General features: G+C 36.4%; 1 protein-coding gene across 1 annotated transcript in view; it reads right to left on the bottom strand.

Annotated features, from left to right (window-relative positions):
• Positions 1-25,597, bottom strand: part of RNGTT (RNA guanylyltransferase and 5'-phosphatase) — a 170,939-nt gene that overhangs the window by 49,245 nt on the left and 96,097 nt on the right. Inside the window, 1 exon segment of the mRNA XM_036380592.2 lies at positions 14,804-14,904. Within this exon segment, the coding sequence (XP_036236485.1) occupies positions 14,804-14,904 (101 nt within the window).

Raw genomic sequence — 25,597 nt, 5'->3', positions numbered from 1 at the left:
ATGCACAGAAAAATAATTACCTCTAAGTTGATGTTATATGCAAACACATTCCTGAAGCAGTAAAAGAATATCAATCAGACAACTAATACAAATACTGCAAAATCAAGTTTCAATTGTTCCTTCAGAGAAATCTTTATCACTCCTTTTTTGAAGTTACATTCAATACTACCTTGTTATTATGGCAGAGAAAATTTATTATCAGAGAGCAGACAGGCATTTCATTCAGATATAAATCACTCAAAGCTAAGACAGAACATAATTACTGTATTTGACATTTGAAAACTAAGAGAAAGGAAAATTAAATTGTTTTCCTTAGAATCAGAATTCAAGAAGGGTTTTTGGAGAAGCTAGAGAATTCTTGTTCATTAAGTTGTTATGAAGATGACCAGGCTAAAATAGTCTGAGGGAGGCAAGAGTGTTCAGTCTTATATTGGAGAGCTTGTGGGCAAAAAATAATTTTGCAACTCTCAACTTTCTCAAGCTTGCACACATAGTACAAACAGATTTTCTGCAACTGTCCCAATATCCCAGCCAGTTCTGTAAATCCAAGTTAGTCTGTCTGTACTGCAGTTGAAATGATGGTTATTCCCCTCATTATACCTTCACTTTCTCCCCTTTTAATAAACCTCAGCTTTGTCTACGTTTATCAGTGGCCTTGCCTTATATAGAAAACTGGCTAGTACCTACAGAAACTCAGAGTTATGGACATTGGGATGTTCTTACTGTTAGTTTTGTTTACTGATATCAAACTTGAGTAGAAAGCTACCACAGGTACCCACAAATAAATAACAGATTACCAAAAATGAGGGTAGAGAAGGAAGCTCACTAGAATTAGGTTTCCTCCACCCAGCTTCTTCCGGCCACTCACCTTTCCCACTGCTAATATCATTCCATAACTTCTGTATTTCTGACTTTTCAGGTCCCCTTAATTAATTAAACTTGAGGATAAGGCTTTGTCAAAAGAAACCAAATAAAACTGCCACCTGCTTCTCTGTTGACAGAACTGCTGTTTTAGACGTTCAGAAATCCATTCGATTTTTTAAAGTTAAATAAAAGAACAATATGTGATTCTGGAGCTATTACATCATTAGAATTAACTTTAAATAATTACCAAATTTTTGCCCTTCTGTCAGAAACATCTATGCATTTTGTCTTGCAAGAAATTTATATGAAGTCAAATGTAGTGAATGAAAGTAACAATTCAAGCTGAGCAATAACAGAGATATGCCTTCTTAACAAGAAGACATATCACTAAACAATAGTATATAACTAGATCACACTTTAAATAATAACCTGGTAAAAAAAAACACAAAAGAGAAGCAACTGTGCAAAGTCTACATCTATAGCATCTTTATGCTATGCATTCCTAGACTGTTTAAAGATCTTTCTGCATTAAATTTTAATTTTAGAGGAGTCATCAGTTTCATAACTCAGCTTTTAGCAACAAATACTTTTGGACCAAATGTTGTACAAAATCCTTGGGGAAGTGAATAACGCTCAGTCTGTACAGGGGAAAGCAGCAGAACAGTCAGCACTGTATAATTTCAATATTAGTTCCTTTCTGCAGTCAATAGGGTTCATAGCTCTTCCTCAGGCTTGTCTAGTAAACTTGTCGAGTTTTTAAGTAATTGGTACAGGTTATACCATGCTTTAAATATGTGGGACCAATTTACTTTCACTCAAGTGAAAGTGTTTTATGAGTCTAAAACAATGGCTCCTCCTCTTGCCACAGTCTGGACATAGGCATGCCTTTTGCCCATAGAGGCTCTATCAAAACACAAAATTTGCCAGCCAAATAACATAAAAAAATTAACTTAATCTCTGAAAAAGGCAGGATATCATCTTCAGAAAACACATGAAAAATTTCTACATACTGCATGTATCTGAATATCACAAAAAAAACCTGGGATATGATACATAAAAAAAACTTAAGTTGTGTAATAGTTTCCTCTTATTTTTAATATGAGAGCAAAACTAAAGTAAACAACAGAGTAGTTATCACCATGCAGAAACCATTAATCATATGTTATTAAATGGCTGAGCAATAGAGAAAAATGACCAGCTTTGAACATTTCGTTTTGGTGACATAATTCAAATAACTGAAGCTTAATACTTCTGCTGTTAAAGCAAGCTGTATTTATAGCCTATTTTAGCTGGAAGAAAGCATTTGCATGCCATACCATTGCCTCTCCTAAAACCAGAAAATTATTCCAGTTTATCATGATACAGAATTCACCTCTTGAAACGCAATTTTCTTAACACACAAGTAACATATGAAGATTTTTTAATAAGTGACCATTGTGCAGAAACCAACTGCAAACATCCTGCTCAGTGGGACTCCAGTAATTTCTACTTCTCTTCTTGAATGAGACCAGAATGATCAACAGTAAGTTCCTGAGTAGAACTGTGCTCAGATCATTTTAATTACAAATTAAGAAGTCAGAATGTTAATGATACTTAGTTGAGGAGAGTTAACCATGTCCATAGGAAATCTTCCCTTTCAGATCAGATCCTTCATTAGGAGATATTCAATTCACTTCTGAAACTATCTGTCTTAATCTATTCCACAAATCCAGAGATCTCCTGCAACTGAATATCCACTTTCAAGTGAAATTCTGTATTCCTGAGAAAAAAAATAAAATTCCGATAATTTGATATTTGATGCTTTAACATTCACCAAAAGAGTGAAGTGTTTTTATAAACATCTGAGTGAAATGATGGTTTTGACATTTTCCCATTGAGAAGCAAAAAAATAAAATAATCAAATTCACTATCCTGTTTCACTCTTCTCAACCCTATACTTAGAGATATACACATTATATTTAATTTATAATCCACTGATAAATATTTGGTCACAGTGCAATCTTTTGATACTTTGTGAAGAAAAGGCTTTAAGCGTGAAAATAGCCAAAGATTATAGCTTTGAAAATATTTAGTTGTTATAAGGGGGAAAAATGCCATCTGCTGGGTACAGCTGAGGACTGTCCTTTTCTTACCAACACACCATGCTGTCCTGAGAGAGTTTTCTCTCCACTTCATAATTCATTTTTCCCATCTTGAAAACTGATACAGATACATGCATTGTTTTTGAGGGAATGTAATAGCAACCTGATTAAAACTCCATAACAAAAGCTTCTTACCATATACTTCTCAGATGCTGGAGGGCTGACAACAGAAAGGATGACTAGCAAAGGAATAATATTGCTATTAATCTTTTAAAAACATTAGAACTGTCTCTAATATTCCTCCCCACATCCCCAAATACTTCACATACTTTTGTATTTTCACTTATATAAACTTCACTCTTAGGTGATTTATAAGCCATGGAACACTGATTGGTGGAGTACAGGTAAAGAACCATTTAGTTACCCAGCTTAAAAGCACAAAACCAAGGCACTGAAAACCTCCTTAATAAAGTATGAAAAAGAAGTGGAGAATGTCCAGTTAAGAAATTTATTTGTATGAAGAGGGCAAAAATTAAAAAGAGAAAAACCTGATTTAATAAAATAAATAATCTTTAAAATTAAGAAGTGTGATAAAAGGTAGATAGGGTTTCCATATGTAAACATGAAGAAGAAAACAAAAGAGTTGCTTTGATTCATAACAAACAACAGGATTCCTTTACATTTTTGATTGTTATTAATTTTATAATGTAAAATGTAACAGCTAGAACCTGTGTGTGCATATACACATATGCATATAGGTATATTTATAAATTTAAAATTCTGATTCATTTCATATGAAGCTGAACCAGCTTACAATTTTGGAAATCTGGGTTTCAAAGTTAAAATAAAGGCTTATTTTTCATCTATACAATGATGCTAAAAATCATGCAGCTTTTGTGATGTACGTATCTTTCTTTTATTTAAGATAAAAGCCTTGATTTCCGAATAGAATTCAGTAAAAAACATGCTTGTGTACTTCACATTCACTGTCATGACTGCTTTGTAAAAAGACAACAAGCATAAAAACTATGAAAAAAAGGAACTTTGGCCTTTTTAAGATCCTCTAGCAAGAGGACATGTTGTCAGATGGACCCAAAACTCTACTGAAAACTATTAAATGCTTTTTACAAATCCACACTCAAAGTGCAATATGTGCACATGCTCCATACACCACCATTACTGTTCTCTTCCCTATCACTCAGGTAACAACATGGATTTTCCACTACCACTGCCTCATCAGACCCTGATTATGCAAACTGATCTCCTACTGACAGATACATGCACCCATAGCCTCACTGATTTTAATGTGCTTCTATAGCAGGACAAGCATCTTTTACCAGAAAAAAAAAGCTACAAGCTGGATGTTAGTTAAAAAGACAGCAAATGTAAATTACCAAACCTATGGCACATCCCAAGTCATTAAATAGATATCAAAAATCCAATTTATTTCCTCAAAATGAAAATGTCCCTTAAAATGCTAATTTTTAAAAACTCATTCTACATGTACATAGTTTTAAGTCAATCATCACATCTTGAATCCCCCCCAAAACCAGAGATACTAGATAATTATCCTGAAAAAGGATTTAGTAGGCTTCTTTTCTAATGTTTCTGAAGTTGTAAGATAAGCATATGTACCAAGAGTTTCTCTTTGCTATCAACAAGGGAAGGTGAAACTGCTGATAATCTCCCTGTATTTCAGAAGCCCACAGTTGCATGCATACCATATTGATAACACTGTTATGGCAGAAATGCAAACAATCTGCATCAGGGTCATTTATTTTGTTGACACATTTTGCTGATTCCAAACTACTTGTGAATTCAGTAAGACACAAAAAGCTGGGCTTCTAATTCCTAAACCAATTTCAAAACATTCTGATAGTATCAGAGCAAACTGAATGGTAGTCTTGGAGCTATGACTGTCATGAATTATTTTTATCTTTAATATATTCATTATTTAGTACTTATATCTGTTCTTTTATGATTTCTGAGTTTGGTGTTGTCAGAAAATTAAGTAATAAACTGCTCAGAGTGAGACCAATGCAGAGTAGAAATATGTACAATATCATTGTCTGTCCAGACTGTTTGCTCTACTCTACCATGGTGATAATTTCTTTTTCCTTCTTTGAGCTACACCACAGAAGGCAAGGGAGTCATTTGAGCTGAGGGTTTTTTTCCTTTTAAATGCATGTTTCATAGAATCACAGAATGGTTTGGGTTGGAAGGGACTTCAAGATCATCAAGTTCCATTCCCTGCCCCAGGGACCACCTTCCACTAGACCAGGTGGCTCAAAGTCCCATCCAACCTGGTCTTGAACACCGTCAGGGATGGGGCACCCACCACAGCTCCTCTGGGCAGCAAATTCCAGTGCCTCACCACCCCCACAGCTAAGAATTTCTTCCCAATACTTAACCTAAATCTGCCCTTTTTCAGCTTAAAGCCACTGCCCTTTGTCCTACCACTACAGGCCCTTGTAAATAACCCCTCTCCAGGTACTGGAAGCTTTACTGTCTCCAGGCTGAACAAGCCAAAATCTCAGCCTGTCTTTGTAGGAGAGGTACTCCAGCCCTCTGATCATCTTTGGAGCCTCCTCTGGATTCATTCCCACAATTCTTTAATTTCAAACACCAGGGAAAACACTTATTTTCAGAGCTGTAATAATTCTATATTAATGCTCCTTTGTGAATATAGTTTCAGATGTATAGATCTGTAAACTCAAGAAAACAGACAATGAAATCTCATTAAGCAACAAATTAAAACCACAACACATACCACAAAAAAAACCCAAAGCAAACAACTGTATATTAATTTGTAGTGTAAACAATTAATGGAGAAAAAAATATTCTGAGTTAAAGTACCATTCATGACATATTAAAAAGATCTAGAAAATACCCCTTGTCTGAAAATGACCAAATAGTCACTACATGCAAAAATGCAAAAAAATGCATTTCTAAGAAGCTCACACCAATTTCTAAAATCCATGTAAAGCACTTTGGACAAGATTTTCACAAATACTCTCTAATAAGTCCTATAATTTAAAACATTTATATGCACTGATGGAAAAAAAACATGCTCACAACTGAGTTCCAGTAAGTTTGAGAGCAGCATATCTATTTCAAGCTACAGCAACAGGAAGAAGAACATTTTTAATGTAAATTAGACGGCTTTTAAATTATGCAAACGTTTACAGTGGCAAACCTTTACAGTGTATAACATAGAATAATATCAAATCCCTGTCTATAAAAACTGTATGTTATTTTACTTTGCAACTCACAAATCTTCTCAAAAAGGACAATCACACAATTTGCAAATTAATATATGTACAGTAAGTATTCTTACTCTAAGTACTATACTGTAAAATCTCTATTTACAGTAAAGAAAGCATAAAGAAAGAAAACCAAAAATGTTTAAAATACATATTAGTTTAAGTGTCTAACAGTTCCATGTTATTTGCAAAATATTTAACATCTGATCTGCAAATTATCTTAGAATAAGTCTGATTGGCAAGGACTATTACATGTCATCTGCCTCATGCTCAGGACTGGGTCAGCTTCCAAGTTATATCAGGGTATTCACAGGCTCATCTAATTAACTTCTGAATGCTTCCAAAGATGGAGACTCCACAACTTGCCAGCCTGCTACAGTGTTTGACTTTCATCACACCATTTCTCCTCTTGACCTTCTACAATTTGTGTCCTTTGCCTGCCTTTTTTTCAATATCAATCTCAGAGCAATGTGGCTTCATCCTAGCTATCACCTGCTGTTAGGGAGTAGTAAACAGCAGTAAAGTATTACACAGCCTTCCCTTATTTGGACAGAGGAAACCCAGTTCTCTCAGCCTTTCTTTGTATGCCATGTTCCCCAATCCCCTCACAGACTTGGAGGCACTCCACTGAACTTGCTCCAGTGCATCAATGTCTTTCTTCATTTGGGGAGCCCAAAACAAGACACAGTACTCACAAATGCCAAAGAGAATTGAAGAATCATCTCCTCCACTGCAGCCCAGCTATCACATTAATTGGCTGCCTTTGCTCTAAGGGCTAACTCTTGCTCCAGTTTCAAAGTTTTGTCTTCCAGTACCCTGAGCTCCAGTTTGCCTAAGTAGTCCCGAACTTCAACTTCCCTGCACTCTGCCATGAGATTCAGGGACCCCAAAAGCCTGAGAATAGACCTTACTAAAGCAAAGGCTGCAGTGTATACCCTCAGCATTTTTGCATCTTTTCCACTGTTCAGTGCTGCATCAGCATCACACATTTCCTTAAGTCTTCCTCCCATTAACAAGGTACCTACAGACATCAGTGACTTAGCTTCAATTCCAGTGCAGTTTTGGCTTTCCTATATCCTTCTCTCTACACCCAAACACTGTTGTTACATTCTTCATGGAAGTCTGTCACTATTTACAGACTCCATACATTTCATTGTTTGGGTGAGTTCACTTAGGAATTCCCCATTCAAGCAAGCTGTACCTGTTTGCCATACCTGCTTCCTTGTGCATTTGAGGAAGCTGTTCTTAAAGATCAACCAGCTGTTCTGAGCCTCTCTGCAGTTCAAAGGGACTTGACATGGGTTTCTACCTCTATTACATGAAAAGCCAAAGCAAATCATTCTAAAGTCCAATATAATTTCTTCACTGCCTGCTTCTCTCACTCTTCGCAGATTATACCACCTTACAGTAGTTGAGCTGGGGGTGGCATCAGCCCTCCAGTTCCACATTCACAAGTAGCAAGGAATCTAAGGTACATGGACAAATAGGAATAAATATCTATCCAAATGTAAATTAGAAGAGAGAAATACATGGGAGGTATGAAAATTTTGAAGATGTTTTTCTTCATCTCACTCAAGAGATAGAAATGGATCTTAACAGAGTGGATAACCATGATGATAACTGACACAAGCAACTGGGAAGACTACTTTAAGGCAGCAGCTATTTCAAGAAAAGGGAACAGGGTCCATAAAACATACGAGACTACATTTACATTCCAATTTGCTGGCATATAGATAATTTTAGGATGATATGAGGCAAAGCTTTTAAAAATCTGGAGAAATGAGTAGCTGAAGTAGAATAATTATCTGACAGATGGAGATTGCCCAAGACTGCCACTTGAACATATAAAAAGATGAGACTGACTTCATTTTTGAATACAACATTAGAAATTCCGAGAGCATCCTGAGTATTAGTTGTTGAAGGTACAAGATTTTGTTCAGTGTACCAGAGTATAAATAGAGATTAGATTCAAAGCTTTACTTTGAAAATAGTTTTTAAAGCCTGAAGCTTTACAAAAAGATTTTAAGTATCCTCACATAAGCAATATAGCATACATATTTACAGCATAGCACTTGGCTAAAATGTCTGTCTACCAGTTTCCTTTGCAATGCCAATGTTGCAGCTGCACATGCACATTTTTACCATGGTGGCATTTGGGCTTCTTCTTCCTGTGCCACTGCATTGCTCTTTCTACACATTACATCCTCTTCAATCTGTTGGCATAACCATGCCCCTGCATTTCCTCTTCAGAAGGTCAACTCTAGTAACAGCTGAATGCCTGAAGGTAATAGCTAATCAAATTACTCCTTTACTTCCACTAGCAACTCTCACATTTCCACAAAAAGTAACCAATTCCACAGCATGCATGCTTCCTTTAACAACAGTACAGCCATAAACACACTTAACACATTCAAACCTGCACTCAGTCAGCAGCCATCCTCACATGGCACATCTCTGCCTCTATTTGCAACATCTTGTCCTTATTTATTCCTTTATTGTTGTACAGCTTCATCTGCATTCTGCTTCATAACTCCACTGTACCAAACAGCAATGCAGCCCCAACACTGACTGTGGTCTTGGGAGACTAGGGGAACATGGGATTACTATTTTTATCCCCAGGGTATTTACTTGTAAAAGCCCCTTTCCGTGATGGATGGCACATATAAGAACGAGTCTGTGCTCTTTGATAATAGACATTCTGCAAACAGGTGAGAAGGCAAAGATTTCACAGCCCAAACTAACAACTTTAGTATCACATTAAAGTGGGAATGGGAAGAGAGAAAGGAGCACCAACACCCAGGGCATGCAAACTATCCCATTAGTTCTGCTATCTTAGCTGATTCAATTAACTCATATGATTTTTCAGCCAGTTACTAATTTTTTTTAAAGCAGAAGAGTGAAAAAGCTAGCTTATAAAAAGAACAGAAATATAACTATATGAGAGCAAATCAAGAATATCACAGCCATTTTGAACCAGTTGCAGCTCTTCTTCTCCCCCAGTCCTTTTTAATTTATAAAACAAAAAGGAAAACACCACTTTTAAAAAAAAAAGACTACTTGCCTGTAGTCATGGTATCTATATCTGGTTGTTGATTTGTAATTTCCAGTGGATCCAAGGATATCCTCACTATCCTTGAATGAATTGTATTTTATCTTCCATTTTTTATTACTTGACAATGTCCAAGCTAAACAGAACTTTGCCTAAACACTGTTTGGGGTTTTCCCTGTACAGTCTAGTTAATAATGGATACAATAAAAAAATCACAAACTTAACACTAATAAATAGTTCATGTCTACTTCAAATTACTACTTTTTTAGAGGAGTACAACTTCAAAGATGAGTAAAACCCTTGATGGTTTTTATCCAGTACTTCAAGGTACTAGATAAAATTCGTATTATATTGTGATTTGAAATGGTATCAAATTGACCCAGTAAGATACTAATTCAAAGCAAATAAAGCCAGAAATTTGCTTGTAATTTGATTTTAGCAGTCTGATACAGATAAAATTAAGGGATTTGCACAGGCTAATTAAAAATCTGTAAAAGGAAGCATGGACATTTAAGAAATTCTGGTTATGGAAGCTACCAGAAATATGGTACTATGTGACATTTTCCGTCGATATTTGTGACATTTAAGTAAGGCTCAGAGTTAGTTTGGGTTTTTTTGGCTTTTTAAGAAATATTCATACAGCCAGACATTTTGAGAAAAAGCATTTCTGCTATTTAAAAGCAGTCTCCCCTGCAATGTAAGTGAGAATCTGCATACAGGAAATAAATATCCTTCACATTCTCTACTTTTAAGGTTATTTAACTTGTAGGTCATAAGGAAAAGCAGTTAATGTGCTTAAGACCCTCTTATTTTTTCATGAGCATCATCATAATTTAAGAAAACACAAGGTATACTTGAGATCATTGTTCTAATAAACCTGAAATGAAAGAGAAGTGCTGGGCAGCAGGTCAGCCTTTTTAAAACACATGTAAGGGCCTTTCAGTTCAACTGCTTGTTTCACAAGAGACAAACAACAAAGTACTATCTTGTTTAAATAATTTAATGAGCTGTTGGTTGTTATTGCAGGGGTTTTGAGTTAGGGGGTTTTGGTGGGTTTTTTTAACTAACTATTTTGATGTAATGAGAAGAGATTGAGAGAGAGCACAAGCTGAAATTCTTGCAAATACAACACAAAAAGAGTTAATTTAACCATCATCCTGATGCTTGGAAAGGCTGGACAATGATAATACACAGGAGACAATTACCAAGGCTCAGCTGATAAGATGTAACTCACTAAGGTGCAATAATGCAATTTCTTTCAAATATGTGCTCTGAACAGGAGTGTCAGAATTAGGTCACTGAGGTTACAGAAACCCTGCCTTTCTTTGGGATGCAATAGTATCTTTTTTCTTTATGTTTATTCTTTATTATGCAGTCTTCATCTTTATCAGGCTTATTCTAAAAGTACTTCACAGATCATAAGACCAATCCTTTTTAATTCAATGGCAAAACTCCCTCCAATATCATATCAAGAATGAAATAACTGAAGCCCAGATAAAAGCAATTGGTCATTCATCCGTAACGGGACTACATCTGGGGTGAAACAGCAGCTATTTTGCAGTTAACACTTCTATTGCAAACTGATCTATGGAGGAAAATGCTCAACTCAAAGCACAGGGGAATTTACATAGATGGAAAATAATCACACTGACTAAAATCTGGCAAACTCCCCAGAGGTAACTCCTTTATTCAGATGAAAAACGCACAAGATTGTTTACAATTGTTCAGGATCTCAATTACATATGCTATCTAAAAGACATGTCCAACAGCTGACAGAACTCCAATCTCATGCTACTGAATAAATAATGCTCCTATATGGGGTTTTTTCATTATTTGAGTGAGTAGGAACTATAAATGCAAGGGCTGCATGGTTATAGCTTTATGATTTGGTTCAGTTTTTAACACTACTGCCCAGGCTGTAAACTGTGATAAGATCACACACAACTGCAGCACAGGTTTAATTATGTCTGCATTTCAAGATTAAAAGATGAACCTGTAAACCAAAACAGAGGACTTGGAAATTACAGACAATTCCTGTTCACATTGTTTCAAGCTGTTATGTATTTAAGATCAATATTTTAACTTGGGCTCCTTATTTGTCTGTAAGAGATCAATACAAAGGCATACTTTCTATTTCTGTAGATGCTGTTTGCCTATCTGTGTCAAAACAACATGCAACTTCTGTAAATTCTGTACCAACACTTCAGCCACATCTGCAGTATTTTGCTGTCAAATGCCCAACAGATTCACTGGCTGAATGGCAGATCCCAGAGGGTTGTGATCAGTGGCACAGGGTCTAGTTGGAGCCCTGTCACTAGTGGTGCCCCCCAAGGTTGAGAAGTGGGCCTGGTATTGTTCAGTTTACTCCTCCATGACCTGGATGGAGGGGCAGAGGCCTCCTCTGCAAGTTCACTGATGACACAAAGCTGGAGGAGTGGCTGATACCCCAGAGGGCTTTGCAGCCCTTCAGAAGGACCTCAGCAGGCTGGAGAGAGGGGCAGAGAGGAACTTCCTAAAATTTGTCAAGGGAAATGTGCATGGTCCTGCATGTGGGGAGGAATAACCCCATGTGCCACTGCAGGGCTGATCTGCTGGAAACCAGCCCTGCAGAGAAGGAGCTGGAGCTTCTGCTGGAGTACATGCTGTCCATGAGGCAGCAGTGCCCTTGTGGCCAAGAAGGCCAATGGTATCCTGGGATGCATTAGGAACAGCATTGCCAGAAGGTTGGGGGAGGTAAATCTGCCCCTCTACTGTGCCCTTGTAAGGCCACATCTGGAGTGCTGTGTCCAGTTCTGGGCTCCTCAGTACAAAAGGGACCTGGAGTTTCTGGAGAAGGTCCAGTGCAGGGCTACAAGCATGACTGAGAGACTGGAGCATCTCTCTTACAAGGAAAGGCTGAGGGAGCTAGGCCTGCTCAGCCTTGAGAAGAGAAGACTGAGAGGGGTCCTCTTCAATGTCTGTAGGTATCTAAAGGGAGATATCAGAGGTTGGAGCCAGGCTTTTCTTGGTGATGCCAAGCAATAGGACAATAGACAATGGGCAGAAACTGATGCACAGGAAAGAACTGGAACTGATGTTCCATCAGAACAAGAGGAAGACCTTCTTTGCTATGTGAGTGACCAAGCACTGGAATGGATTGCCCAGAGAGATTGTGGAGTCTCCTTCACTGGACATACCCAAGAACCATCTGGATGCAACCCTGCACCATGAGCTCTAGGAAAACTGCTTGAGCAGGGAGGTTGGACCAGATGACCAACTCACTGTCATCCCCTCCCAACCCTACCATTCTATAGTGCTGTAATTCCTTTATGGATTACTGAAGAAGAAAATTTTCTTTACCTAAAAAGTTGAAACCTATATCAATGCTTGCTTTTAATCTCAGTGTGGTGGAAAGAAGCAGGAAGACCAATATTGTCATATTAGAACTGCAGTAGCAAGACACTCAGTGCATCAAATCAAACAATTTTAGTTAGTGCTCAGAACTCAGGAACTGTCTTTATGCACTCTAAAGTTAAAGAAGATTCTTTTAAAACTCTGGTTTATTCCAAAGTAAATAACACCTGTTTTATTCCAAAGTTTCTTTGAATGACTTTAGATTTTACCCAAAGTAACAACTGAAGCAGACAAACCAGGAGTATTTCATTCACAGCTTGTGTTTCATTGAGCAGAAGCTACTGTTTCATAGGACATTATTTAATATAAATACCTCTCTCCCATGAGTGCTAAGTTATTATTTTCTGCCCCATACTTCATTAAATTTTATTTTTGTTGGATGAAAGCACTTAGTAGCAGTCAATTCTCATGTGTGATGGAGTGTGTGATGGAGTAAAACTTACCTGCAAGAACTGTACTTTATTTATGAAATATCAGATTTCTAGGATTTTCTGTATGCATGTAAGAGCAGCATAAACACTGACATATTTAAATATTACATTATTTACAGAGTAATTAAAGTAATTATTTCCATAATACAAGAACTGTTTCCATTTTCACATAGCTGAAATACGATAGAACTTTTCTAAATGTTAGAAAGTTATTTCAATTCTACAATGGATCAGCCATTCTTAATAATTTGTTATTAACTGCTACTAACGTTTTAGAAATAATGTTTTTGCTGGGTCATATTTTATAACCTTTTCATGTTCCAATCAAATATTCTGTGATGTAATATATTAAACATAACACAACAGCACTGACAGTTTGGTGTCTGAAATCAGAGATAACTAATCAACCAATACTCCTTTATTAATGTGAAATGGAAAATGTGTTGCATTTTGTTTCTGAATCACATACTCGTACTGTATATGTGTAAACTCCAGCAGAAGTCATAAGAATACTCTTATAAAAATAACCTTCCTATCAAACAATGGGCTATTTTTAAAAGAACTTTTACATAAATCTTTCATATTACATTATCCTGTAACTTAAATAAATTGCAAACAAACATAAAATGTTGCAATGAGCCGATTATCTGAAGTAAAATGAAGTATTTCTGTTATTCTCTGAAATAGTTATGTTGTCACTGAAGACTTGCATTTTCGAACACAAAAATTTGAACAGATAATTCTGATCTCATGAAACACTGAGAACTTATCAGCTGAGTATATTTTGCATAAAAACCTCATATCCTTAAGATTATCTCTATTCACCAAATGTTTTTATTAATGTGACAAGCAGATGTCTGAAAGTTAAATGGGCCATTATTAGCACCCTGGAATATGCAAGCAATATCTGAATTAATTGTTTAATCATATTGAGTTGCCTGTGGCACCAAGAAAAAGAAAAGCTAAATGTCAGTATTTCACACCATCAATTGAAATGAGTCCCAGATGTTAAAACACTAAGCAACCTAAAAATCATTAATTTCATTTTAACCAAAAACTTTTCCAAAGCAAGCTTAATCTAGACATTCAGTCTTTCCCTTCCCCTCCCCAGCACAACTAAACATGGAAATAACCCCTATTTAATATGTGCAGTGACTGAACCAGGCAGATAGTAGGACCAATGTAAAGACCTTCATGTCTTCTGCCATTAAAACTCACTGGTTTTTATTAAGATTTTAATGGTTTTAAAGACAATACCTAGGAATCCAATAACAATTTTACTTGTTTACTAACAAGTAAAAATGTCAGGCTTTGTTTTTCTCTAAGAAAACAAATACTGTTTGTCATTGTGCACAATTCTAAAGTAGAAGAAAGCTTTGGTTGTTATCATTTTGTCTAAAATCAATGAAAAAACAGTTTTAGGAATTTAAGCTAATACAGCCTGCCTACTCTCAAAAACATACTGCCAAACCCAAATGGGGCTTTTTTTCAGAAATTTGAAGGAACTTAATTTAAGAATTAATAAATTCATAATATAAACATCTGCCATTGTTTTCAGTACAACACTAATTACAACAGTTGCTTATATTTTGAATGAACAAGTTCTAGAGAATATAGAAAGGCTTAGCCCCAGGAAGTGTCAAGAAATATCAGAGGACAGATTAACTGCTAAGGAACATCCACACAAGTGCTACAGATTTAAAAAGGGAAGAGATTACATACCCCTCTCCACCAATTCTTGTTATCTTTAGACGAAAATCAACTGAGTTCAGGCTGGGTGGCTTCCATTTCAAAATATCATCACATCGACCAGGCTTGTATTTCTGAAGTAAATTAAAATGCAGTTTAATTATGCTTATTGGTTTTCACTGGTTTTAAAAGTAACAATTCAGCCTTTCAGACTCTATTAGCTGTCTCTAATGAATAACAATAGTTAGTGACTGAAACAACGAATAACATTACCATGGAGGTAGCTGTGCTTCACTACTTTGCTTCTCCCTTTAAAAACTGCTTGGCACTGTAGCTCTGCCATTGCATATAATAAAAAGCTGAGAATGGAAATAAAAATTAGCATACTTCATTATCTCTCTCTGGCTAATGGAAAATTTCAAAAAAGAAAATAATACAGCACAGAAAGGAACAAAAAACACTCATAGGACATACAGAAAAATTTAAAGTAATCTCAACATTTTGGAACTATTTAATGATTTTTGTTATCCATGCTGTTGGCTGACAAAACACAAAAAAGGCAAAAGCAATCATACTGCCAGCTCTCAAAAAGACTCATCAGAAACATGTTCTTTCATAGCAAAGGAATTTAAGTTATGTAAAGATTAAAGAACATAATGATATACGAGAACATAAATAAGAGAGCATCTCTTGCTAAGGAGAGAGGGTACACATTTGAACCACAAGTTGAAAGGAACAATTTTCTTTTAAATTAGAGCTTTAGTTTCTCATGGTCTCTGCTATAATTTACTTTCATTTAATAAGCTGCCATTTTGTTCATTCTCAGCTATCAGTGAGAGTTAACTTGTTGACCCCTTCCTTACCGAATATCTTTCGTAGCAATGGAGAAAATCTGAATTAACATGAATAGGGCAAAAGAATAATTTGCAAATGCATAGAATGAGAAAATTTACTTCCTTATTTATATAGTCAGAAAATTTAAGCACTTTTATATGAAAAATAAAACTAACCAAGAATGCCCACTGTCTTTTGGTAATAGAACAGTCATCAGCATCACACTGCACTCATGTTGTGCAAAATATTTTCAAAATACAGATTTTACTGATGACAAACCTAACAGTTCTAGATCTAAAATGAGAAAAGCAAATGAATTTTCTGTTTTCTGATGGAAGAATGTAAAGTTACTCCTTCCAAAACAAATGCAGAGTATCTTACCTACCATTTCTTGATGAAAAGGTGGTCATTTAATTCTTAATTATGCAAAAAAGGATGGACCAACTTCTCTAAGTCACAGCACTGAAATTCTGAGGAAAAGCTACATCTGATCTAATAAAAACCCTTCCTCACTAGAGCTCTTGTATCTGACTCTGACAACAGCTGACAGCATGTGCTCAGGGAAGATGAAAAGCAAGGCTATTATATATGATATTTTCTATTACTACTCCTTGAGAAACTATCCAATTTGAAGCTCAGAGACTTCCTGATGTGGATATGATTCAAATGTGATTCCTAGATATTTAGTTATTTTCAGTTTCTCTGCAGGAACATAGATAGGCTCCCAGTAAGATCATGTAAACCCCAATCAGCTGTAAAACCCCGTGGCACCACCTTTCATGCACAGCCTGATTACCTTGCAGGAATAAAATCACTATCTTTTGGTTTTTTGAACAAGTTTTTGTTGTTTTTGAAGACTTGCACTTCCCAGGGCTCGTACTAAGAAAGATACTTAACAATCAAACCCCATTATTTCCGTGCACATCATAGTTTCATTTGTCTCTATATGCACAGACAAGCACTCAGCTCAGAGTACATAATTTTCTATGTACTGTTACAAATTTTTTTTCCACATACATTACTCGACATTTACCTACATAAAAGTTTATGCACTCTTTTACCACTCAGCCCCCAGTCTTGTAAGAGCTTACTATAATTCTCCACATTTAGGACCAGCCCTTGCTGATCTATCAAGAAAATTTCACTGAATGGTTCATCCAATTTTCCTGCTTGCTTACACAAAGTACAGGTGGCTCCCTTCCCTTGTGAGGACTGAACAGTATCCCATCCCTTCACTCCTACTTTATAAAAGTAACCAATTAGATACCTCTGCAAGAACTTTTTAAGTCTCATATTACGTTAGGTTTTTTCAAGAAAATTTTGACAATAGGCTTTCTGGAAATCTTAACAAGAAAAACCACATAATCCTTACTTAAATTACTTAAATGTGTTTTGAACCCTTTGCTGGAGAGGCAATGACCTTCCTTCCAAAAAGTATGTAATTTTCACCAACTATATAAATCATGTTCATCCAGATACCAACTGCTATATTCCTTATAGTTTCTATTCCTCTGTCCAGTCCAGACACCAAGCTTACAGGAATTATTTCTTCCCTGATCTTCCACCATACCTGTCACCACCTTCATTTTTTTAAAACTGGTATTGTATTTTCTACCTTACATGCTTAGGTACTAACGTAGATTTTTCACATAGCATCTACTATCCAATTTTTTCAAACTCTTTTTCATAGACTGACAAGTTACATCCTACTAAAAGTTAGTAAGAAACCAATATCACAAGAGACAGGAACAACTATTCCAAGATCAGTAATGAAAAGCAATGCTTTGACAGAATATATCTGCATACCTGTAATTACACTGTGTGAACTACAGTTTTGACTCAAATTTAAAATTAACTAGCTGGCTTACTTGAAGGGAATGGGGGAGGATTTGCTCATTAAGATGGAGATTTTTTTTTACCTTGAGAACCAGCATAGCGTAAGACAAGACTCAAATAAAAATTTTATTCTATTAATAAAAAAATTATCTCTAGCACACCTCAAGTTAGTCAAAGATATCTCACTTAGAAAGCATTAACAATAAATATACCCTTTTATATACTTTTGACTATTACATTTAGTTTTGACCACTGTCAAACAACAGACTTCTCACTTCACAGCAATTTGTTGACACCAAAGACCTGGTAAAGGTAACAGGTAAATTACTGCTATCTTTCAAAGTTACAAAGCCTTAAATAAGCCATCAGAATTCAATGCTTGTACAAGGAACAATTTATGCAGCTCCTCCCTGGCCTCCCCCAACCTCTTCTGTTACCATGAAAGACAGAAGTTCACACAAGTCTGGCTCAAAAGGAGAATTCATTCAAAGGCCATATTAATAATCCCTAAGAAAGAGATTAATTTTTAACAGGTGAGTCCAAACACATAAGACAGCGCTAGTAAGTTATTGAGTTTGAATGCTAAGTGCTAAATCAAATTCTTTAAATATGAGCTGAAGCCAAACAAGAATTTTGCTTGTTAGATACATGGAAACTTCACCTTAGATGAATCACTGCGTACTGCAGACCTGTTCTGCGTGAAGTTACTCTTTATTTTAATTCCAAACCAAAATGTGAAGCAATCTGTTTGAGATCGAACTACACCCTAGCATTTTAAATATAGCATTCATAGCAATGATATCCTCATCACCACTCCCCAACAAATATCTATGTACACGACTACTTCTAAAACATATCAGATCCCCTGTCATCTCAAAAACAAAGTTCATGCTTCAATCTGAAACCTGTCAACCTAGTCTAAGCACAAAAATTAGAACTCCACACCAAAAAGGTACATTGACAAATCAGAAACTATCTGAAATAGCTTTAAAGGATTGGGACCAGGTGGCCTCCTGAAGTCCCTTCCAGTCTAAATTATTCTGCAAAATTGTGTCTCTCTTTGCTTGCTTGTTCTTTTAGCAGCCATATTGGGTGCTTTTTAGTTTGCAAAAACAACGAACATTCACAATAAATGCCCCAGTTGTTCCTATTTACTATATTTTAGTTGTGATAGCTCAGCAGCTCTGGTGCACACAAACTGGATTCCATCAATGTAACACCAAATTTGAAGTTTCCCTCCAGGACACAGCTAATGCCCTTCACTCCAAATACAGACACCAGAAGCCAAGGCAAAGGCCATTCCATTGCATTGCTATCTTGCACCTACAAAGCACAAACAAACCTGAGCTGTAAAGGTACCCTGCAACATCCTGAACTGCTGCTTCAAAGAAATAAGGGTATCAGTGCCTTCAGTTGGCTATGAACCCTAAGCTCTCCAATTTTCACATTTTTTTACATCTTTTTTACATCCACTCACCATCTACCCAACATTTCTTCTATCTTTTCAGTAGTAGTAGTATTATAAATGCCCTATCTTCTGTGGCCATTGTCTCCTGGCAAAACATCAGGCCCTTCTTATTTTCATGAAGAAGATGAAGATCAGGGACAACAGATGTGTCAGAAGTAGCAATGCAAATGTGCCCCTACTATGGGCATCTTGAACTTCAATCAAGAATACAAAAATGACCCTAAAACTCAGGTGCACATCCAATGCCCTGGGATGAATAATCATCACTGAAGACAGCTCAACTGAAAGCACATCCTCTAGCATCCCTCTCAGGCTACTAAAGCCATTGATTTCTCACCTCAGACTCAATTCCATAGGCACAAGTGAGTCTAGTCAAACCACTATGAGGGTTTTGTTAGACCCTTGTTAGAAACCATTTTAGCACTGCAGGGTACAGCTATGGGTTGCTGGTCTTGTTGAACCTCAATTCCCTGTCCTGTCCTAGAGTACTAAGTCTAGTTCCCTCCTTCCTCCACAGCTGCCCAAAGAAGGGGCCACTCTTTTCTCATCTCCCATCGGATCAAGAGAAGACTGGCCCTCAAAGCCTCAGGTTCTGTTATCTTAACTTTTGCTGACACATTTCTAGTCAGTTGCAGATAGCCTCACATACAGGTTTGGGATTTGCCTAAAGCCATGTGTTAGCATTTGCATTCAATGGATGGCACAGCAGAAAGCTGTAAGCCTGGACAATGGAGATATCAGAAGCCCATAAGGAGGGTAAACTTTAACTCCAAATAGCTGCTTTCACATGCGATAGATGTTTCTGCTTAGTATTTTGTAGGAGGAAGAGCAGGGTTAGTTTCTGGGACTGCATTCTGGGGTGTGGGGTGGTGTTGACTCACCATGAAGACACCCACCTGGAAGGCTGAGTGACTTCAGCCTAAAGTCTAGACAAAACAAACAGTCTCTCCTAGCGACTGAAAAGGAAGAAGTGGTGGGATGATCAAGAGAGAAGTTCGTGTCTCATCAAGAAGAGGAAAAGAAGGTTTCCTTTACAAGGGTGGATGTCTCACTATCCTACAAAGTCTAACCAGCCAGTTCTACCTCCCATAACCCTTCTTAAATACCATCCTCCTGAAGTGCAAGCAGCAGCTAACACAGGCCACCTTACATTTCCCTTCCTCCGTATCTTCCCTCGCTCCTTCCAAATGACATGAAGCCAGCAAATAACCCAGCTCTTCCTTTTCTCCTAAGTGGCACAGAGCTGCTGCTTATCAGCTCTAATTTCTCCTCAGTAGACTGGTCAGACCTAGCCCTGCAAAGTATCCAAAGGCTGCAAAGCTGGCAGCTACAAGCACACACCAAATTAGAAAGAAAGCTAAAATAAAGGGCACAGAAAACTCAGGGAAGGTTTGTTTGCATTGTCATGCTTGCACAAGAGGTATGAAAGGTTGGGTACCTTTGAGGAGTGATGGCAGGGCAGGTGGGAGGGGATGGGGTTAACCAAGACTGGGAATCTACTGGAGCTCCTTTAAATCATTAAATGTAGTTTGCCACATTAACTATGACAAACGTATAATGACAACAAATCTGCTCCTCTTACAATGCAAAACAATGTTAAATGTTTTATCTGAAGAGCACTGCTTAATTCTGAGGCCTCTTAATCCATAGAGCAGCTGCTGGCCTGCCCAATCTAATAGCTAGTATTCAACTGGGTAAACATAAAGATAGAATCATTACCCAAAATGTGTTTTTATTTTCTTGCACTATAGACCCTGGATCATTTTAAAGAACCAAAAGGATTGATTATAATCAATCATTTCAGGCTAGACTTTATAAAGAAATGAGCTGAAGACACAGAAGTTGCTAGCACTGTTGACAGATTATGTGAATAAATCACAACAATGGATCGAGAAACCACAAGATCAAAGGCAACCCTTGAGTCAATTGTATATTCATAGATTTTTAAGACTGGAAACCATTACTGGGATCATTGAGTTGGTTCTGTTGCATAAAGGACAGAGAACCTGGAACAATGTTTATATCAAGCTTATAACTCCTATTCAACCTACAGTAGTGTTTATCTCAAGTTTATAATGTCTATTCAAAATACAAGACACCTTTATGAAAAATACCACATAACGAAGAAATCACAACATGTATTTTAGGGAAGTTACCACAGCCATTTATTATAGTTGTGCTTAAAAATGCTTATTTCTACACTGAGTCTTGTTAATGCCTTGCCTTAGACTGAAGCCTGGCTCTCCATATAATTACTTCCCTTTTTAAAATAAAATGAGTAAGTCTGAGTCTCTCTGCATGGATAATTTCCCCATTGGCTAACATACACATCATCATAGTGTAATTTCACAAAAGCCTTTAGAAGAGTAGGCAACAGAACTGAATCTACTATTCCAATATTCTTTTTCATCACTTACACATACAACAAAACTCAAAGTGTATTGGTGTTCTTCTGCATTGCACTGAGACGTGTTGATAACTAGCTCAAATAATTCTTTTCAGATTCATGGCTTTAGCTGGGACTTAACACACTTACTCCTGGAAATACAGCCCACATTTGCCTGTATTCAAGCACCATCACAAGATCAAATGATCCACCTTAGCCTACCTGATTGATTTTTCAGGAAAACAAGTAAGTTTGCTGAAAAGTTCAAAGTATTAACAACATGACCATAAAAACATAAGCAAAATCCCAACATTATCATTAAAACCCTTTAAGTCTTCATGGTAATGTACTTCTTTAACTGTCACAAAAAACCAAAACCAAATAGAAGCAAACAAACAAAAACCCAAACAAAAATAAAACCAAAAACAAACACAACCAAACTAAAATCTACTTGAGGAAATAAGTTATGTCACCAGCAGTTAAACTGCAACCCTTAGCTCCTTCTGAAAATTCTGCCTTCTGTCCCTTCAGCTTCCCTTCTCAGTTCCAATTCCTTCTGCTCCTCAAAGTGCCTATACCAACAACCTACAATCTCCCCATAGTTCCCACAGACTACCACTGTAATTCCTCATGTATTCTATTTTCTTTGCCAGGGAAAAAGCTAAGCAAAAGAGAATGTGGCACCAAAAGTTTCTTGGCCATTGATGGATTAATGCTTGTTCATGCTGTATATTGAGCAGGACTCTGGGAACTGGAAGAAAGGGATGTACCAGTCTGACCATAGGTCCACTGCACTCCCTGTGGGAGTCCAGCTTTTCTTATTGACGCCAGAGCCAAAGTGGTTATTTGAAAAAATTGCTTTGGGAGCAGCAGGATCACCCCTAACTCACATCCTCGGAGGTGAAGGCAAACAGTATTGCACACCATGGCATTTATAGTGTTTGGTGGTGGTCATTGGTCATCAGCAAACCAGCTTCAGAGATTATTCATCCCACCCACAGAGAAAGCTACTTTGAATGTTGGTGGTCTGGGAGAGAAAGGAGAACAATGTCCAAGAGCAAATGCCTCCAGATTCAAACAACAGGGTGTGTGACTGATACACAGAAAAAGTAAATAAAATTAGTGCTTTGATCTGAAGAGGACATTGGAATAAACACCTAGACAACACTTTCTACTTAGACCAAACATCAGACAGTAAGAGAAAAATATTATTGTTCATTCTTGCACTAAACCATCATATTTACTTCTTATTTAAAATACATCAGAGCTGGCCAAACTGACTATCTGTCTTCACCAAATAAATTCCACATACCACAGAGGCGGAAAGAGAACTCTTAGAAAGACTGAAGAGGCATCCAAGAAACTTGTATGAATGAAGGCAATAGATGAAATTTTTGACAAATGCATTTCAGCAAGGGAAAGATGCATAACTTCCAAAGAAAAAAGGTGCTTTAAGAAAAACCTTTTCATTGGTACTCAGTGTCTCAAAGATTATCAGGATTCCTTTGTTCTTTAAAAACCAAATAAAATCAAATGTACCAAATACTGTACCAAATTTCTTTCTTTGTAGAAATTTGACATAATTTCTGTATAAACTCTGGAAATAGTAAAGAAGGCATTTCTTTTAATAAATGTGAGTCAACCGTTCCTATATTTGTAAAGGAAATACAGGGAGATGTGATTTGTAAGTTCTCCTAAGAGTGATCAGGCTAAGAGAAACTCCTGGATAAACACTGGTACTTTCCAGACACCTGTCAGTTCTAAAAGGCATTTTCATAGTTGAGACAAAACACAAGAACCTAAACACAGAATGGAAAATATATAAGAACACAAAATGGCTGCAAACTTCATACAGCTCCAAAACACAATTCAAAATGCTTTCCAATTTCATGCAAACAGTTTTCATATGGTCTACCAAACCCTCCACCAAGCACATCCCATATCTAACCGTGGAGAGACAATCATGATGCCCTAACTGAAAGATGAGCAAAAAAAAAAAATCTAATTCCTTTCCTTTATAAAACTCTTTTAATGAAAAGAAATTAATAAATGCTGCTTTTAATGCTTAGTGGTCTAAATTACTAATTCAAACCATCTGAACAATCAAAGAGCTGCACTTCTCACTAAATATCAGCTTTTTGCCTGGTCCAGTGACTTGATCAGAATAGACACACTGAAGTTCAACAAATATTTGATCAGCTTGAAAATAGACTGTTAATGAATTCCAGACATTATACAAAGTAATGTTGTCACATCATTGAAAGCAAATCTGCAACAGTAACTTTAGAGACTCAAAAAGATGGAGAAAAGACAAGATCCTTGGCAAAACTCAAATAATATAATGTCCATGTTTAAGCCAAAAGGATGATAGAGCCAACTCCAGATAACACAGTTTTAAATAAATCATTACTTGACAGTGAAGTCTCCATGCTGCTTTAATTCCATGTAATCAAACAAATTTGTGTTAATTCTTCCATTCCACCACTTTAAAAATCAAAATAAGGAAAAATTAATGTGTTTTAAGACACAATCACATCTGTATTCCAGAAATTTTTCCTTTAGAAAGTAAAAGAATAAAGTAGGAATCATACTTTTTAATGCACTAGGACTGGTTAGCTGTGAATAACTGTTTTGGAACATCTGTTTGAGAAAATGTTATTGTACCACAATTTGTCTTTTATGAAGATGTGACTTGAAGCTATATGAAGTAGAATGAAAACTATTATAATCAAAATTACCTATGAAATATTCAGCTTAACTGTCATACCAGACTAAGAAGCAAAACATGAATCCATTTAATACTGTTAGATTCTGTTTTTTATACTAAGGATTTTAACATTTGAATGCAAATCAGGTTTAGAAGGTTAACCTGTATGGAGAAATCATTTTGTTAGTATGTTAATAGAAAAATTTTTCCAAAAGTGCCTCTGATCCTCAAGCTAATGTAATATTTATATTGGACTTCTTTGGTAATTGGTGGGCTAAACGTCTTCTCCTCTTGCACTTTAATTTAGCTTTATACCTCCAGCTTCATTAAACATCTTGTTTCACGGCTATACTAATAGCTTTTCTCAATATTCCATTAAGCAAGGAGAAAAATATGAGGACACTTTATTCATAACTAACATCATATTAATATTTGATAAACGTAGTTCAGATCACAGCCAAAACTATATGTTTATAGCAATCAAAATATAGCAGTCACAATTTTTTTTCCTCCTCTCCCCAGCACATTACTATGAGCAGCAGAAAACTATTTTTGATCATTTCTGTCCTTTCACTGGATATAATGGTCTGCACCTAGAAACTCCAATACATGACTTTGAAGCAAAACCGAAAAAGTAAACGGCTTCAAGTCATTGGCTAATGTATATGTGATTCAAAATGGACCAAAGGTGTCTGCCTTTGATTATAAACTCTACTTTTGGCAAATTAAGTAACTATTGAAGAGCTTTATGGTTCTACCTTGTGACAAATAATCTCCTAACAAAAGAACTATAGTGCCCTGCGATAGATCTATGGTCAAAGGAATTGGTGATGGTCCATGGTTGCTACTTAAGACATTAGATTTATATTGCTATGGATTATTTTGTAATTTTCTTATTTTTCACCATCACTAACCTCATTGATAACTTCATTGCATATGTGCTATGTAAGTCTTCTGAAAAATTAACACAATAATAGCAACACCCAAGATACTTCAATTGGTCTTCCACTGCTGTATTTCACTCAATATTGCACTTTCCATCACTAAGTTAAACTGAGATGGCCTCCGCATGTAGCAGCAGTGTAAACTGTCACCAGGAACTATTGTATTTACTTCTCCAGATGAAATTTTGTTTCAAATTCAGCTTCACAACTCATTAACAGCCTTTACCAGAAATTAATACAATGGAAAAGCCCATATCTATATAACTTTTTCTCAGCCATACATTGTTAATTTCTACCTGTCTAGAAACACACATAACCAAACCTAGAGGTAAGAAGCCAAATGGCTTAAAACAGCTGTCCATAAACTGTTGGGAGAAACAAGACAAAACAGAAGCACTCCTGGCTCACTCCTTTACTGGTTTTTCTTTTTCTCTCTTAAAGCTTATTATTCTTCTCTCTGCCCCAGCAACACAACAAATCTTTGAAAGACTCTTAGGGAGATCATCTTCCCTTTAATCTTCCTTTCACACTTTTACTGTGAAAAAAGCCTTAGTCACATGAAGCCAGTAACATTGGAGAACACATCAATTTTCACCGTATAAAGTGATGTGTAGGTGCTTCACTGCATCACCTGTTTTATGAGCCTTACTGT

This window comes from Molothrus ater, chromosome 3, assembly GCF_012460135.2.
Source record: "Molothrus ater isolate BHLD 08-10-18 breed brown headed cowbird chromosome 3, BPBGC_Mater_1.1, whole genome shotgun sequence".
NCBI lineage: Eukaryota > Metazoa > Chordata > Aves > Passeriformes > Icteridae > Molothrus > Molothrus ater.
The sequence above is the reverse complement of the archived record's forward strand: the minus strand, read 5'-3'. Positions and strand labels throughout refer to the sequence as shown.